Here is a 17543-nt window from a genome sequence, read left to right as displayed (position 1 = left end):
TCAGCACTTTAGGAACACAACCGAAGAACAGGAAGCATAGCTGTAGCCCTCTGTTTAAACTAGGAATAGGTTTCATTGAGCTGAATATAGTTACTTTAAGTAGAACAGCACTGAGATACACTCCAAGCTTACCACTTTAAAGTAGCTGTGATGTTCTTGCAGTTGCTCAGAGATCCAATTTTGATGTGGAGCACCCTTCAAGTGACAACTCTAGCAATAACTGCTTCATTGCTCTATCTAAAGCAATAATGTAGCTAGGGGTTGTTTTTCATTGTATTTGAGAAGTGGGCCACTTCGATTTGTTCAGCAAACGATACATTTGTAGCTATATACTGTAAAATTATATTTGATATACAGCCACTACTTTTTTTCCTTATCTTATGGACAACCTTACCAGTTGTTGTCCCCAGGCCTTGTACGTTTAAAACTGACTTTGAGAGCAATCCCATTTTTAAGCTGGCTGGTAATACTTTTGTGGAGGGGGGGAGGGAGGAAGGAATATGGACCTATGAGATTGTTATTGTTTATCACCTATTAAATACAGTAATGAGACTTTCAAATTCCTGATACTTTACAAAAGAAATAGTTTACTTAGCAACCTAAATGGACATACATGTAGTTAAAATATATGTTATGTATCTTATATGGCCCTGAAACTTCCCAGCCTCTGAAACTTCAATTATTGAACGTTATTGAAGGCTTTTTACAGAAACAGAAAAATGTATTAATACCAAAAATAAAAAATGCATAGTATAAAAAAAATGTAGTACTGAATTGGGATATATTACCCGATAATTACATCAGGTTTTACAGGACGTGAAATACCACCTGTAATAAATCTTTTGCAGATTTCTTCTAATAGCTATTCTGATCTTCGTTAATCCTCGTGGTAAATTATCTAGTATAAAAGAAAAGGGGGGGGGAGGAAACAGCCCCATACTTTGAATTGCTATAATAGAGAAGAAAAAGAGAGGGGGGGTTGGGACCGCTTCTTTAAAGTTGTATGCCCTTCATCAAAGCTGAAAAAAAGCTTGAGCACTGTGGCCACCCAACTTGGCCTACCTCGCTTCCAGAGGAGAACAAACCCTCCTTCCTATGAGTTGCGTCACCCGTACACATACGAAGGCTCAGGAGGAGCGACCTTTTAGGCACCGCCCCCTTCTGACAGGGCTGCCCGCCCCTCCTTTATAAGGCCACTGCGGTAGAGCGATTTGCACCAGGCGTAGCTGCTTCTCACCGAGACTCCGTCGCACCGACTCAGTGTGAGATTTCAGCCTCGTCACTCTGCACCATGGTAAGGGAAAAGTGCGAATAGGCGCGCGCGGAGCTGGCCTAAGCGTCCCGGGGCTGCTACTGCGCTCCGAAGGGGACCCGCGTCCCACCTAGCTCGCCTTTCCCATACCGCGACCTCGCGCGGGAGCTGGCGCAGTTCATAGTTGGTCCCTGTTGTGGACTCTGGCCGTCCCGTAGAGGTTAGGCGCGCTTTTGAGTTCTTCCGCTCGCCGTTCAAGGTGAAGGTGCTCCATAACCGCGCGTAGTGGGGGGGGGGAAGCTCTCCTCCCGCTCTCAGCCCACGTCACCTGCCGAGTGTAACGTGGCCTGTCGGAGAGCAAAGAGGACGAGTTGACCCAGGGCCGACCCGTGAATTTCAAAACGGCGGGGCTTCAAGACGAAGCGAGCTACCTGACTCAGGGCGCGTGTTCTGGACGTGCGGAAGGAGCGGGCGAGAGGCTAGGCCTCTAGTAGTTGTGCGCGCTCAGCGCTCGCCGCTTCTCTTCCAGCCGCGCGCGGGTGCAACGAGCAGGAACAGCTGGTTTGAGGCGCAGGTTGCCAATTGGCAAGGGAGGCTAGTATGGAACCTAGCGAAGTTGGGGAGGTCACTTCCAAGCCCTACTGGCCTGCCCTGGTTGGCAGGGGGGAGCGGGGAGAATATTTTCGTTCGTCATTCAGATGAGTCATTGGGGGGGGCAGATGTTCCTCTATCTTCGACACCACACACACCCTTCACATCCACTGCTTGGGGGAGTAAGAGGTTATTAATAGGCAGGGGGAAAGAAGGGAACACCGGGCTAGGACGCTCCGCCGACCCGCTTCCAGCGAAATCTAGGAGCTGGAAATAGCTGGGCCCCCGTCCGGGCTTCTGTCCAAAGTAGGTAATTGCCTCTCCTGTTTCATTTCGGGATGGGTGGGTGGGATTTCTGTACTTTGAGAAAGGGTGTCCTATATTTAGTATTCCGGGCTCAACGAGCAGGAAGCAGCCCCCTCCGAGGCAAGTTTTTCCAATGGGGAGACTCGTTCTCCCAGCTCCGGGAGCCAGTTCCCTGGAGGGCTGGGGCGTTTTTTTTTTTTTTTTTTTTTTTCCCAACTGCGTCACTTTGTGAATCTGAGCGAATGAGGTGTAAAAAGCGGAAGAGAGCTTTTTAAAATAGTACGTCCGTTTTGGCCAGCCAATTGCGGCTTTCGATTCGAATGTCGGAAGGAAAAGTACGAATATATGCGCCATTTAAGAGTCCCCGGGGCGCCATCGGAGTGCTGGGAGCTGGCTGGCGGGCCTGCCACACAAGTAAATTCCTTGCCCAAAACTTGCTCTGCTGCTAAGAGCCATTAATTATTTTTTTTTTTTATTTTACATTTTATTTGCTCTCACCAGTATTGGTGGCGTTGGAGCTTTTCTACACAGCAAAATCACTGAACTTGTTCCAAGTACCAAAGAGTCTACAATGTAAGACAGGGGTTCTCAACCTTGGCAACTTTAAGACTTGTGGACTTCAACTCCCAGAATTCCTCAGCCAGCAAAGCTGGAAGTTGAAGTCCACAAGTCTTAAAGTTGCCAAGGTTGAGAACCCCTGCTATAAGAGATCTGGTCTGTCTTGGCTTGCTAATTCGTGGTTTGCTGAATAAAGCACAGTTGACTGGCCTTATCCACATACTACTAAGCCATCAAACTTGTCACTATTGTCTGCACTCAATAACATTTTAAATCCGACTATTAATAACATAAAATGAGATATGTACTTTGCTAGAGTCATGTTTTTTTTTAAATTGGAAGGATTAAAAAAGAAGCCAGTTAGGAAGCTTGGGGAATCTTTAAAATGTTGGTGGGCACACTCGCATTCGAAGTGTATGAAATATTTCTAGAGATATTCAGATTTTTATTTATTTATGGGCTACGTATGATAGGCCAGTATATCCATATGAGGAGTTGAGGGTAAGAATTTGCTCAAGGTTATCTAGCAAAGTTTAAACTTGACTTTAGAGCAGTGGTTCTCAACCTTTTTAATGCCGCGACCCCAAGCGGTTGTAAGTCAAGGACTACCCAACTTGTCGTAAGTCGAGGACTACCTAACCGGTCGTAAGTCGAGGACTTTCCCTGCCCGGGAGCGCCGCGCATGCATGGTGCCGCCCCCTGCGCCAGCCGAGGCATAGCTGGCAAGGGGCAGCGACGGCGCAGGGTGACCACCGGCTGGGCCACCAGCTGGCCCAGCCCAAGGGAGGTAAGGCGCCCGCCGGCCCCACACGCGCCAGCAACCTTCCCTGCGCCCACCGGTCTCCCACCTCCCACCCCTGGCCCTCTTTTACTTACATTTTTAGTAGTTGCTCAGCAGGGAGGGGTGGAAGCTTCCAGACAGCTCGCCTTCACTGCAGACAACTTGCAGCACCGTTTGCAGAATGGGACTTTTGGTGGGCTCAGCAGGGCAGAGACAGCCTGGACAATTCCTATTGACTTTTGAAAGCCAATAGAATTAGACTCTATTCAAGAGAGTCTATTCTATTGGCTTTCAAAAGCCAATAGAATAAAAGGGAGTAGCACAGCTAAGGAAAAGGGGGAAAAAATGGTGGACTGTGTTGTTTGGCGACCCCCGTGAAATGGTCATTCGACCCCAAATGGGGTCGCGACCCACAGGTTGAGAACCGCTGCTTTAGAGCTTGTGTTCTAAATTCATAATTCTCTGAATATTGATGATGTAGAGTACTTGTGCAGTTGAATTTGTCAGCATCAGTTAGGGATGCTGTTGGGAATTGGAAGTTTTGGGGGAGAAAACCCAGAACAAATAAAACCATGGTTGTAGTATGCGGCAAATTGATAGGTGAGTACAGTACTGAACAAATAATATGCAGCTAATTCATTATAATTATTCATTATAATCATAATTCATTAATTATAGTAAGAGGCTTGAAATGACATACTTACAAAATGCTTTTCCTATGTATTCCCTAGTAACACTCAATCCGTGAGTTAAAAAAATAAAGGCATTTGTTCTTTTTTTCTGTTTGTTCCACAAGGAATGAAGATAATTATGCGCACTCCAATCATTTTTTATAACACTACTTGCTATTGAGTTAGTAGGATTTCATTACCTTGGGTAAGAGTGCCTAAGCCTCTTTCCTTTTTTAAACCTTAAAGTAAATCTGTGTCTCATTTAGTTGACACGTCTGGAAGGGATTGGAAAATCCAAAAATGATTTTATTTCCAAATTTACTTTTATGTACCATTTTACTCTTTTGTGTAATATTTGACTACTGTGGAGTTGAGACTATGACCAAGAATTAATTTTCATATCAATTCATATTGCCTCTGGTTTTATCCCCTGTACTACACTACTTAGTTTGAGCTTTTAAAGTACAGTATAAATAGCTTGAAAAATGTCTCTTGGGTACCGGTCATTGTGCCTCGGAGTTGAATGAGAGATGCTGCATAGTGATGTGGGGTGGGGGTGGGGGGGAGTTGCTTATACAGGCAAAAACTAGCATACAGTTTTATGGGACAATTATGCCACTCATTTGCAAAAGGAATGGTCAATCTATTCTCTCAATCTGGCTTTTTTTCCCTTTAACAATGGCTTCCTGGCTTGTCCTTGTGATTGTTGTGTGCTTGGTTTTATGATTCTGTTTGTATGCATTCTAAAAGGGAGCTGTAAAAGAGTATAGTACAGCTGTGGCACACCATTGACCAAAATGGCATTTTCTGTGTGTGTGTGTTAGGATTGCAACTCCCAGAATGTTTGACTGGTTATGGAAACATCTGTTCAGGTTTATGGTCCTCTTGGAATCATCCTCTGTGAGTCAGGTTTGCTTGATTTTCCACACTGCCAGGGAACCAATGAAGGGGGGTTCTTGGTAGGATCTAATCTTATAGGGTTTTAGGTCTCATTCTCAGTAAATATGAATCCATTACCACTATGAAGAAACACAACTTGTCCCACAACATATATTTGCAGTCTCAATTTCAGAGATAATGCCTAGTTTTAAAATTATAGGTAAGATTCCATACATAGCACCCTCTTTGTATACAGTATTCAGATTCCACCTCTCCTTGGGATTATAGTGAGTTCTCTTACTTTAAAAAAAAAATTAAATCAGTCCATTTCTATCCAGCATTACTCTGAACTCACCCCTTCTCCTTGGAAAGATGGATAACGTGGCCATCTTGGAATTACCATTTTTATTTAAAACAGTATTGTATGTGCTCAGGTTCATGACGGCCTCGCGAAGGTAGTCCAGCAGGCTGTTTGGCAAATAGGTGCCCTGACTTGATCCGAAATATTTGATACACTAAACACAGCTGGCACTAGCAAACATTTAAAATCTTTGGGAAATATCTATTTGGCTTTTCCCACCTTGGTCACTGTGTTCCACAGTGTAATGGACTTGAAGGTGTCGTTGCAGGGCTGCAGTTAATTCAGGGAGGCTCTGGTCTGTATTGGCTTTTAGACCCAAATTTCTTTTGGGAGATGATGAATAACTGGGTCCTTCTTCATATTCCTTTCTTGATTGAAGCTCTCCAATGAGCTGTGAGTTCTTTCTGAACTGCTGAGCTGAAACCTGTTGCAGTGAACATTGTCACTCTCTTGATACTTGGATAGGAAATGGCTAAACTTAAATTTGGCTTTCAGGGAGAGGAATCCAGATCTTGCTGAGCTACAACTCTTAGCAGCTCCAATCAACATGGCAAATGATATGTTCTGCAACATCTGGAGGGCCATGAGTTCCCCACCCATGCCTTAGGGAGAGGGAAAATGTGCCTTAACATGTTTTCTTACTTTGAGTGTAAATTTTCAGGCAAATTTAATTTAAATTTAATAAATTTGCGTGCCATGTATAATGTGGGAGAAGAGCATGCTAGCAAGCGTGCATGCATTTTATAGGCTATAGATATGTAGGCATGAAAAGGAAATGCTATTTGCACATATGAAGTAGAAGGCGTGGAAGTGCACAGGCTGGCAGTTTATACTAATTTCCTTGTGGCTTTGGTATGCAATAGATTTCTTAACTCTGCTTCCTGTTTTGCTGACTTCAAGAACTGCCACCATTTCATTTTGAAATGGTCACCTAAGCTTTTTGAGGTAATGAATAGCTTAGTTACTTTATTAAAAGTAACTGCGTTACATACAGTTACTTTGGCGTTACACTTAATACCTAAGTAAGTAGTATTCCCGTTACTATAACCTGTAATTGCAGAAGTACATAGGCAGCTAAGTTGCGTTTGTTATCTCTTATGCTGCATTGTTATTGCTCCTTTGTTCAGAAGGTTTAAAAACAATTCCATTCCAAAGACAGGTTTAATATGGATATAGTGCTCATTAAAATTCCACAATGAAATACTCCTGGTATCCCATTCTCAAAAATAAAAATAAAGCCACTAACTTGTAAAACCATAAGAATACCCTGTTGAGCCAAGGGCCTGGTAAAACTCCTTCCACCAGTAATGGTACACAAGATGGTACATCTTTGCTCTCACTCACAGCTTGATGCCTTACTTGTGATACCACTCTAAGAAGTCAACTTTCTCTTCTTTCTGTAGCGTGAGTGTATCTCTGTCCATGTCGGCCAAGCTGGCGTGCAGATGGGCAATACTTGCTGGGAACTGTATTGCCTGGAACATGGAATTCAACCAGATGGACAAATGCCAAGTGATAAGACCATTGGCGGTGGAGATGACTCATTTACTACCTTCTTCTGTGAAACTGGTTCTGGGAAGCATGTCCCCCGGGCTGTCTTTGTGGACTTGGAACCCACGGTGATTGGTGAGTACAACTATGGAAGTTTTGACTCTTAAGCCTCCTAGAAGACAAGAGCAGCAACTCTTCTCAAATAGGCTCACGTTCATTCATTTCTTCTTTTTGACGGAGCAGAACATGTGGTTTTAGTCTGAATTAGGTACATTCTTCTCCAGTTCACTCCTAGATGTACAGGGTCTACTGTATCCAGAATTACCATCCAGTATGGCTGTTATAGGAAAAGAGACTTGACTTGCCAACTCCTTGTTCAATTCCCACAGAGGCATTCGGTTGAAATAACTCAGTAAGGTAGACTCCTGATAGTGATTTTGTCCTAGAATGAGAAGGCCATAAATCCTCCAGGTCTTCAGTTTCTCCAGCACTGGAGACGTAGAATCCACCAATGGGTTAACTCTGCCTTCCTACCCATTAGACCGGGTCAGCCAACTTGTCACGCCTGTCCTGGGGTAGCCACTCCCCCATTCTTGACTTGATAATTTTGACTCCGGGTCTAAGGCAGGTAACTGAGGCTAAAATATTGGTGGAGTCTATTCATCCCTTTTCACAGTTATTTCTACAGCACTAGGACCAGCGCTGTGTAAAATAACCTGTGGAGGGCTTGGGGAGGTGGGTCTTCTTTTATCAAACCTGCAGTTACAGCTGAGGTCTCAGCTCACCCAAAAGAAAATCCCTTTCCAGCTGCTCAAACCACAGTCGGAGCCTATCCAACCCCTGGGGGGGTGGGGACTTCTCCACTCTCCCTCCACACTTGTTTCTCAGTTCCCTCTTAAGGGAATCCCCTCTCCAGCTGCTCAGCCCAACAGCGGAGCTTCTCTGAATGGGGGGTGAGGATTCCCCTTTCATTTTTACCTTCATGTCCATTGCTAGGACAACGGGGTGAATTGGCGGGGCTCCTGGGGGAGGCGCAAAAACTCAGCTCACGCCATTCCTGACTCACCACAGCAGTTTGGAGGCTGCAGCTTCCTTCGAGAGCCGTTTAAGCGTTCTGATCTTGGCGGCAGGGCTCTGGTTGCCATTTTAGAAGCCGGGACATGTGAGAAAAAAGAGGACATCCGATTCCTGTCTTCACTTCTCAAATTTCCCACTGCGTAGGCGGAAGTCCTCCTCCCTTTTTGCGCTGAATCTCTGGCAGCCGAAAGGGACACTTCTGCCTTCTTCATCCTCACGGAGATAACCCAGCCGCAATTTTAAGGACTGGAACAAGTGGGACTAAGGAAGTAAAACAAAAAAAAAAAAGAACCTAGAGTTAAGTTCCTTAGGAGCGAAAAGACATCTGCAGGAGCGGAGAGCTCTTATTGGCCTTACTAGTTCTGGCTTCTTACAGGGGAAAGGAGGATCGCGTGGTCGCTCAGCCAGCGTCAGCTATTTTATTACACCGCTGTTCCTCCTTCCCCCCCCCCCTCCGTTGTTACATACAGCTACATTTCCTTGCAAATGACGATCAACACAAAAATCAGATAAATAAGTAGGTAACTTAACAACTAATTAAATATTAATAATAATAAAAATAACAACAACAATAATAATAATAATAAACACGTGTCAGCAGCACATTGGCCAATCCTGGTGCACACCACCCTGACCGCATCTCCCTAGTATTCCAACATCCACTGCAACTGGGTGAACGTAAGAAGGACTGGACCCCAAAGGGGTAGGACAGCAGCGATCCCTTTACTGGTCAGGCGATCAGGAGAGCGGGATGACCACTCCTGCTACACCTGCTAGCCCATCTCGCCAACTGATCCCCTGCCAGAGCTCCCTCAGGTCACTGAGATAGCTCACCTAGGATGGAGGAGTCCACGATGTCTCAGCCCTTGAGCATTGCCTCCCCTCTACCAACTGCAAAAGACAAAAATCCTCCAAACAGGAGGCAGTGGGCAGGATCAAAGCAAAGGTCAAGTCCATTTCTGGAAGAAAACCTTCCAGGTTGGCTGAGAAACAGGCTAGCAGAAGGCACAATGCCTTGGAGAGGGAATTCTCCAAGGCACAAAAGCAGGCCAAGGCAAAAGCAGAGCAAACAGAGGAAACAGCCTTTGACCTCCCCTTGGGACCTTCCACCCAAGGAGTGTGGTTCCAGGAGGGGTCCTTCCAGGCCTCTGAGGCAGGCCCATCTACATCCATACCTGAGGCCACGTTCACACCCACAGTGGCTGGTCTCATGGGGTTGAAGTCCGAGACCAAATCCCCCCCCCCCGAGGACCGCTTGCAAACTCTGATTGAGCAGACGTTCCTCAGAATGATGGCGGCTAGGGCTAACCACGGATCGAGAACCGAATCCGTGATGGCCATGTCCCCATCCAAGTCCGAATCAGGGCACGCCACATACCAGGATCCCCCCTCCCCATCACAGTCCTTCCACAGCAGGGAATCCTCTCCCATGGAGGACGACCAACAAGACATGTCATGGTGTGAGGAGGACTCTCCCCCAGACTCCCCTCCTTTCGGAGGGGTATTCAACCCTGCCTTTTTCCTGCCTCTGCTCCGCAGAGCCAGTTCAACAGCAAACATTGGCCTGAACCATATCCCTCAGCCAGAACCACCGCCCAGTTCAGATCCATTGTTTTTAGAACCCGTAGTAGCTCAGCACCACGTCCCCTATCTGATGCTTTTCCAAAGTACCATTAAGAAACAATGGTCTTCACCGGGCACCTTCCTCACTCCGGGCAGAACTGACAAGAAGTTGTTCAGCACAACTCCAGAACAGTCAGGGAACCTCGAGGTACCAAAGGTCAACGAGCCCTTTGGATTCCCCTTCTCCCCATCCGCAGTGTTGGGAGACATGGCGGAGGTATTGAAATCCGACAACAAGAGATGGGAGCTCACATTCCGCAGGCCCCACCAGGCGGTAGCCTGGGCGGTAAGAGCCGCTACCTGCACATCCTTTTTTGCAAGAACCTTCCTACTCTGGATTCACCAGCTCCAAGCCAGACTTCCTCAGGAGGAGGTACAGACACAACAGGACCTGAGCAAGCTTGCTGCAGCATCAGAATACGTCTCTGATGCCATGCTGCATGCAGCCAGGTTCTCATCCAGAGCGATAGCATCCAGTGTCTCAGCACGTAGGATGCTATGGCTCAGGCACTGGCAAACTGACCCAAAGGCCAAGTGGTGCCTAGCCACGGCCCCCTACCAGGGTGGACTATTATTTGGGGAGGCATTGAACCCTTATCTCACTGAAAATAAGGACAAACGGAAGCTTCTGGCCCACTCCAGCAGAGGGGCCGACAGGCATTCAACCCCATACACCTGAAGGCAGTCCTTTCAGGCAGGATCGGGCTCAAGCTTTTCTCAGCCCTCCCAGCCATTCCGACCTTACACTCCTTTCATTCCCAGGTAAGACCGCCAACCGGACAAGTCCGGACCCAAACTCAGGCACCAAACCCAGAGCAAGCGGTCCTTTCGGGGAGGAGGCCGTCCCTACAGGAGGTTCAAATGACTCCAGAATAACCCTCCCCATAGGTGGCAGACTGGCATATTTCACCCACCAGTGGGAAGCCACCACCACGGACGCCTGGGTGCGGCAAACCATGCACCTCGGTTTGTTCCTGGAGTTCATGTCCAACCCCCCAGAACGTTTTGTCCCTTGCCCTCAGCCAAGGAATCCCACCAAAAGCAACCTCATGCGAGAGGCTATTCAACACCTCCTAGAAATAAAAACCATAGAACAGGTTCCAGTGGGAAACCAGGGACAGGGATTCTACTCCATACTATTCGTGGTTCCCAAGTCCTCGGGGGGATGGAGGGCAATCCTAGACCTCAGGGGTCTGAATCATCATATCACCCATCGAAAGTTCAAAATGCAAACCCTTCACTCCATCTTGGGCAGCATACGAAACAGCGACTTCCTGTTATCCATAGATCTCACAGAAGCATACCTTTACATCCCCATTGCCCACAGTCACCGACGGTTCCTCAGGTTCTGCTATCCGCGACACCACTTCCAGTACAGGGCACTACCATTCAGCTTCTCGTCAGCCGCAAGAGTCTTCACCAAGATCCTGGCAGTACTGGCCGCGCACCTGCAAACGATACTGGTGCGTGTCCAGGGCTACCTGGACGACATTCTCATCCAATCTCTGTCCCCACAGGTAGCACAATCAGACCTAATGTTGACAATCAGAGTCCTCCAGGAGCATGGATTCTCGGTCAACTTTCAAAAGAGCCAGATCTGCCCAGCCACCCGCATATTACACCTAGGCGCAATCATAGATACACTCGGGGCAGGTCTACCTGTCACAGGAACATCGTGACACCATACGTTCCCTAGTCCTCAGAGTACACAGGGAACAAACAGTTCCCCTGGTCGTACTCTCCCAACTGCTGGGGAAGATGGTATCATGCATAGCAATAGTACCCTGGGCGAGACTACATTCCAGGAACTTTCAAAGGTTCCTCCTTCCATTCCAGAGGCTGAACCTCAGCTCCTCCAACAGAGAGGTAAGGGTCCCTCCAGAAACATTATGGTCCCTCAAGTCGTGGTCATCGCCAGCACTAGCCAGAGGGTCACATTTCAAGGAACCCAACCATCTCACACTTACGACAGACGCCAGCCTGTTTGGCTGGGGGGCGCACCTGCAGTCCATGTGGGTGCAGCGCCAATGGTCCCGGAGGGACCTAGAACACAACATCAACTGGTTGGAATTAAGGGCCATAAACCTAGCTCTCCAACACTTATACAACAGGGTAGCAGGACAACACATACTAGTCCTCACAGACAACATGTCCGCAAAGGCACACATGAATAGGCAGGGGGGAACCCAATCCAGGTCTCTCATGACAGAGACCCAAGCACTGGGGGACTGGGCGGAGGAAAACCTCACCTCCATCAGGGCCGAGCATATCTTAGGGGATGCAAACAGACAAGCGGAGTTCCTAAGCAGGTCGACCATAGATTACACCAAATGGAATCTGCACCCGGACCTATTCGCGGAGATAACACAGAGGTTTGGGCAACCAGTTGTAGATTTGTTTGCATCCCTGACGAATGCCCAACTCTCAAGGTTCCCATCGTTGGGAGCGGAAGAAACAGACGCCTTACGTTGCCCATGGACTACTTTACGCATTTCCTCCTCTTCCACTGATCCCGGCAACCATTCGCAAGACATTACAGGAGTTGGCGGAGATCATACTCATAGCTCCACACTGGCCACAAAGACCGTGATTTGTGGACCTGGTGAACCTCTTCAGGTCCCCTCCATGGAGGATACCCCCGGACCAAGTGTCACTCAGCCAGGGGGATCTACAACACCCAGAACCCCAATGGCTTCAGTTGGCCGCCTGGCACTTGAACGCCAAATCTTGAGCGGGGAATCTACCCTCCGAGAGTAATTTCCATGATCCAAGAATCCCGCCGGCCGGCAACCAATTGCATCTATGACTCCACATGAAGAAATTTCTGCAACTGGTGCAAGAAGCGAATACTCGATGTCTCGGGCCTAACAGTTCCAAACATACTAGAATACTTACTTGATGGCCTGGATAGGGGCCTAGCACCAAACACCATTTGCAGACAGGTCACGGCTTTATCCACTCTACTCACCTGCGCCAATTCAGTTCCCCTGGCACATCACCCTAGGATTCACACCTTTCTAAAGGGCGCCTCCCATTCAAAACCGCCCGTGGTCCACAGGTACCCTTCATGGGATCTACCACGGGTCCTTCGGGCTCTCACCAAGGCACCATTCGAACCATCAAGACTTGCACTCTAAGGGCCCTATCCCTCAAAGTAACCTTTCTGGTCGCCATAACCTCAGCCAGATGCATTTCCGAGCTCGCGGCTCTGTCGGTCAGGGAGGACCTCTGTACCTTCCATTGGGAACGGGTGATCCTCCAATTGGACCCAACCTTTATCCCCAGGGTTAACATGCTGTTCCATAGGTCCCAAGAAATCGTCTGACCAGATTTCTGTGCCAACCCGTCTCATGTCCTGGAACGACAGTGGCACACACTGGATGTCCAGAGGGCACTACGACATTATATCACGAGAACGGCACCCTTACGCAAATTGGAAGCTCTCTTTGTTTCGTTTCACCACACCTCTAGTGGACAGAAGGTGTCCGCCTCAACCATAGGCAGGTGGATCAGACTTTGCATTGTGGAAGCATATCAATTGCTTTCTCTGCCAACACCAGGACAAATCACAGCGCATTTCCACTCGCAGCGCTGCGACCTCTGTGGCATGGGCCACACAGGTCCCTATCGAGGAGGTTTGCAGGGTGGCGACATGGTCTTTGCCCTCTCCTTTCATCCGACATTATAAGATAGAACATTTTGCATCCGCGGACGCCTCCTTTGGAAGGAGGGTCCTGCAACAGGTAATCTCTACAAACACAGCTTCGACCTCTTCTGTTTCCCACCCATTGGGACAGTGAGGCTTTGGTATGTCCCATTGATGAATTCTACGTCTCCAGTGCTGGAGAAGGGACGTTGTCTTACCTGGATGCCTTTTCTCAGCACGGAGACATAGAATCCACTCCCACCCTTAAAATCATTAAAGATCATATTATAGAACTGGGAGCCATCATGTCAAATTGTAGTCAGCTGCTTTGCCTTTGTCAAGAATGGGGAAATGGCTACCCCAGGACGGGTGTGACAAGTTGGCTGATCCAGTCTAATGGGCAAGAAGGCAGAGTTAACCCTTTGGTGGATTCTACATCTCTATGCTAAGAAAAGGCATTCAGGTAAGACAACGCCCCTTCTGTAAGATTTGGCCTGCACAGTACCCTTCCTTAGATGTCTTGTTGAATTCTTCAGCTTGCTAGATGTCTGCTTGAAAGTATACAGTACGCTGTAATAAACTTTATATCACCATCCTCTTAATCTTTTCCAGATGAGATTCGTTCTGGCACTTATCGTCAGCTCTTCCATCCGGAGCAACTAATCACTGGAAAGGAAGATGCTGCCAACAACTATGCCCGTGGACATTACACCATTGGCAAGGAGATCATTGACTTGGTGTTGGATAGGATTCGCAAACTGGTATAACTGCAATGAGAGAATGGGGTGATATAGATTTTTTGGAGGAATGGAAGCAACTCTGCCTAAGAATGGTGGAGATGTTGGGATAGCAGGGCCTTGTGGTCCAGGCTGGCTATTGGTTATTTATGCACTTTCTGGATAATTCTAGACATTATTTTTGATATACTACACTTCTTTAGAGGGTGGGTACGTGCATTTCATTCCATTATTCCATTTTCAAGTTGTGTTCTAAATGTTGAAGATGCTGAGTGCAATGCAAATGAATGTGAAATTCAGAACTGTTCCTTTATGCTTCACCCTTGTCTTTTTACATCCTTCTGACCGGAAAAAATAATCTGTCTTCCGGATTCTAATCACTGTACTGTACAATAGTGGCCAAAAGTGTACAGTAGGAATGCCACCTTTGGTTAAGTTTACACCAATTTTTCTTCTAATTTCTTTATAACTGTAGCCTTGTTCACTTAATAATACTATTTTACATTGCTTTCTGGGCAACCAGTCAGCTCTTTGCACCATTACTTTAATCTTATTACGTTTTACAAGCTCACTAAATGAAAGAACACAAAAAAACTCCCAACCAACTTGATAGCGATCACATAACACACTGACAAATGTCCTCCTCTCAGCTTCAATATATGACATCAATAACTGAATCCTACTGTGATCTGATTGGCTCGTTGCCAAACCAAGATGACACCTGATTGGCTCTCTAAACACTCAAGCTCATTGGCTACAATCAGATGAAGGAAAGCTACCTAATACCAACCTAAGCAAGTTGTGCTTCCTTTTTCTGGTTATTTGGCTATAACTTTTCATAGAATACAGTACAGATAATTGAACAAACTATGTTGCATTACATTCTTAATTAAATTATCTTTCCATTGGTATATAAGTTTATGGTACTACTTCAAAATAAGTGGTGTTATTAGCCATCAAACCTCAAAAATATACTTTTCCCAAAAGGTTTCCACAATTTTGACCACTACTGTATGTGATGTTCTCCAATTCTAATGTTGTCTCAGCCATTCATTCCTTAAAAGCAGCTTTTAAGATGTGTGAACTCCAACTCCCAGAATTCCCCACACATCTTAAAAGTTGCCAAGGTTGAGAAACACTGCCTTGGGCCTACATCTTTCATGTCCCCACATTGCTCTACCCATCCTCTGTCTTCATCAATGTTCCAGAACTCCTTCCCACCAATCCAATTGACTATAAAGGCAATAACCTTTCTCTGAATTTAAACACTGAGTTAATTCCTAAGAAACCACTCTTAGTTCAAAATGTTGTTGCCTTTGCTTTTCCAAACTTTTATCTCTTCTTAGTCCCTCTTTATCTGCCGATTGCTTGCTCACTCTTTTTTTCTCTTGCTTATAACTGTGGTCAGAAGCTTCTGTGAATCTCTTGGGGAAGAAGGAAAAAGAAGTGACAAGTGGATGGGTGGGTTTACAGCTGGTTGGCAAGCACTGCCTCTTCCTTTCTGGAACAAAGCACAAGTTCTCAGGAAGCATTTGAACTTGGTATATTTGGCACATACATTCTAGCGAATTTCTTCATCACACTCCAGCCAACCCTATTCACTTGTGTAATTGGTTGCCGCAACTGTAATACCAGACGCTGTCTTCTAACCTTGAAAAATTACTTCGTCTTAATTCATTATGAAACAGAAAAGATACCATGCCTGGCTTGGTGGTTATTAAGAAATTTTGTGTGTGTAGTTAATGAGTTGAGGCTAATACCTTGAGGCAAAAGAAAATGACCTCCAAGTAACCAATTGGTTGAGAAGGGCAACTATAGAAACTAAAATAGTGGAATGGATTTTCTTGTTCAGATTTCTCCTGGTAAAAATAATACTTTGCACTGTAACCTAAGAGAAACAAACTGATGAGTGATAATTTCATTTTCACAGGCCGACCAATGTACAGGACTCCAAGGATTTTTGGTCTTCCACAGCTTTGGAGGAGGAACTGGCTCAGGATTTACTTCCTTGCTGATGGAACGTCTCTCTGTTGATTATGGCAAGAAATCCAAGTTAGAATTTGCTATTTACCCAGCTCCACAGGTCTCCACAGCTGTGGTGGAACCTTACAACTCGATTCTCACCACACACACCACCCTTGAGCACTCAGATTGTGCTTTCATGGTGGACAATGAAGCCATTTATGATATCTGCCGAAGGAATCTGGACATTGAGCGGCCAACTTACACAAACCTCAACCGTCTTATCAGCCAGATTGTGTCCTCCATCACTGCCTCGCTGCGCTTTGATGGGGCTCTGAATGTAGACCTGACCGAGTTCCAGACCAATCTAGTGCCCTACCCCCGCATCCATTTCCCTCTGGCTACCTATGCTCCGGTCATCTCTGCGGAGAAGGCCTACCATGAGCAACTTTCTGTGGCTGAGATCACCAATTCTTGCTTTGAGCCTTCTAACCAGATGGTGAAGTGTGATCCTCGCCATGGCAAATACATGGCCTGCTGCCTTTTGTATCGTGGCGATGTGGTACCTAAGGATGTCAATGCTGCCATTGCTCACATAAAGACCAAGCGCAGCATCCAGTTTGTAGACTGGTGCCCTACAGGTTTTAAAGTGGGCATCAACTACCAGCCTCCCACTGCAGTTCCTGGGGGAGACCTAGCCAAAGTTCAGCGGGCAGTATGCATGCTGAGCAACACCACAGCCATTGCTGAGGCCTGGGCCCGCCTGGACCACAAGTTTGATTTAATGTATGCCAAGCGGGCCTTTGTGCACTGGTATGTTGGGGAAGGGATGGAAGAAGGGGAGTTCTCTGAGGCTCGGGAAGATATGGCCGCCCTAGAGAAGGATTATGAGGAGGTGGGCATTGATTCATTTGAAGATGAAGAGGAGGGAGAAGAATAGCTATAAATGCTCTTATTTTGTCTGGGCCTTCCTTTTCATTAAAGTATGTGTGATTTTAATCTAAACTACAGTGATGTGTTTGTCCCAGCCAGAATTCACATGGAGCATTTCTACCTAATGCAATTTTTGCTCAGAACTGCCAAGTAGTTCTGGCTGCCTTACTTGACAAAGGAAAAATTTACATGTGTAAACTAAACAGCATATCATAAAAAATACCATGTCTACTGATAATTTTGGCAAAGTAATAAAATTTGAGGTTACAACATGCACTTTGCACGTTGCCATGAAACGATTGTATCTGCACCCATTCATTATCACTTCCCCTCCTCTCACAAAAGCAAATACATTTTGATACAAAACTTTAAATCAAAGAATGGACGTTTTAATTTTAAATAAGAATGGAATTAGCGGAAGAAACAATCAGCTTATTTCTGAACAATAGATTATTCACCTGTTTTCCAGCTTGGGAAACTCCATACTTCTACATGTATTTTGGGAATAAAAGTTGCTTTTTAAAATTACGTGTTTCATGAGATGCAAATGTCAGAATAGGATGTCAGACTACAGTATTGCAAAAACCTTCCAACAAACTACTGAGTAGCATTTTAAATCAAGACATTCCATTAGAAGCAACCGGCCCAAACCTTCCATAGATAGTCATTGCATCT

The 17543-nt window shown here is 46.2% G+C and overlaps 1 protein-coding gene across 1 annotated transcript; it reads left to right on the top strand.

Annotated features, from left to right (window-relative positions):
- Positions 1 to 1146: 1146 nt before the first annotated feature.
- TUBA4A (tubulin alpha 4a) lies at positions 1147 to 17393 on the top strand. The gene is made up of 4 exons (XM_039365792.1): positions 1147 to 1294; positions 6803 to 7025; positions 13849 to 13997; positions 15904 to 17393. Exons 1-4 carry the CDS (start codon positions 1292 to 1294, stop codon positions 16873 to 16875), a joined length of 1347 nt encoding a protein of 448 aa, XP_039221726.1. The 5' UTR covers positions 1147 to 1291; the 3' UTR covers positions 16876 to 17393.
- The last annotated feature ends 150 nt before the right edge of the window (positions 17394 to 17543 follow it).

Source organism: Crotalus tigris, unplaced genomic scaffold, assembly GCF_016545835.1.
Source record: "Crotalus tigris isolate CLP2741 ecotype Arizona unplaced genomic scaffold, ASM1654583v1 scf7180000020184.803716, whole genome shotgun sequence".
Classification (NCBI taxonomy): Eukaryota; Metazoa; Chordata; class Lepidosauria; order Squamata; family Viperidae; genus Crotalus; species Crotalus tigris.
This window is presented reverse-complemented; position numbering and strand designations above follow the sequence as displayed.

Bases quoted from the DNA above. Each gene is read 5' to 3' on its own strand.
- TUBA4A (XM_039365792.1), top strand. The intron at 7,026-13,848 runs GTGAGTACAACT...AATCTTTTCCAG, and splicing joins CTTGGAACCCACGGTGATTG to ATGAGATTCGTTCTGGCACT. The intron at 13,998-15,903 runs GTATAACTGCAA...TCATTTTCACAG, and splicing joins TGGATAGGATTCGCAAACTG to GCCGACCAATGTACAGGACT.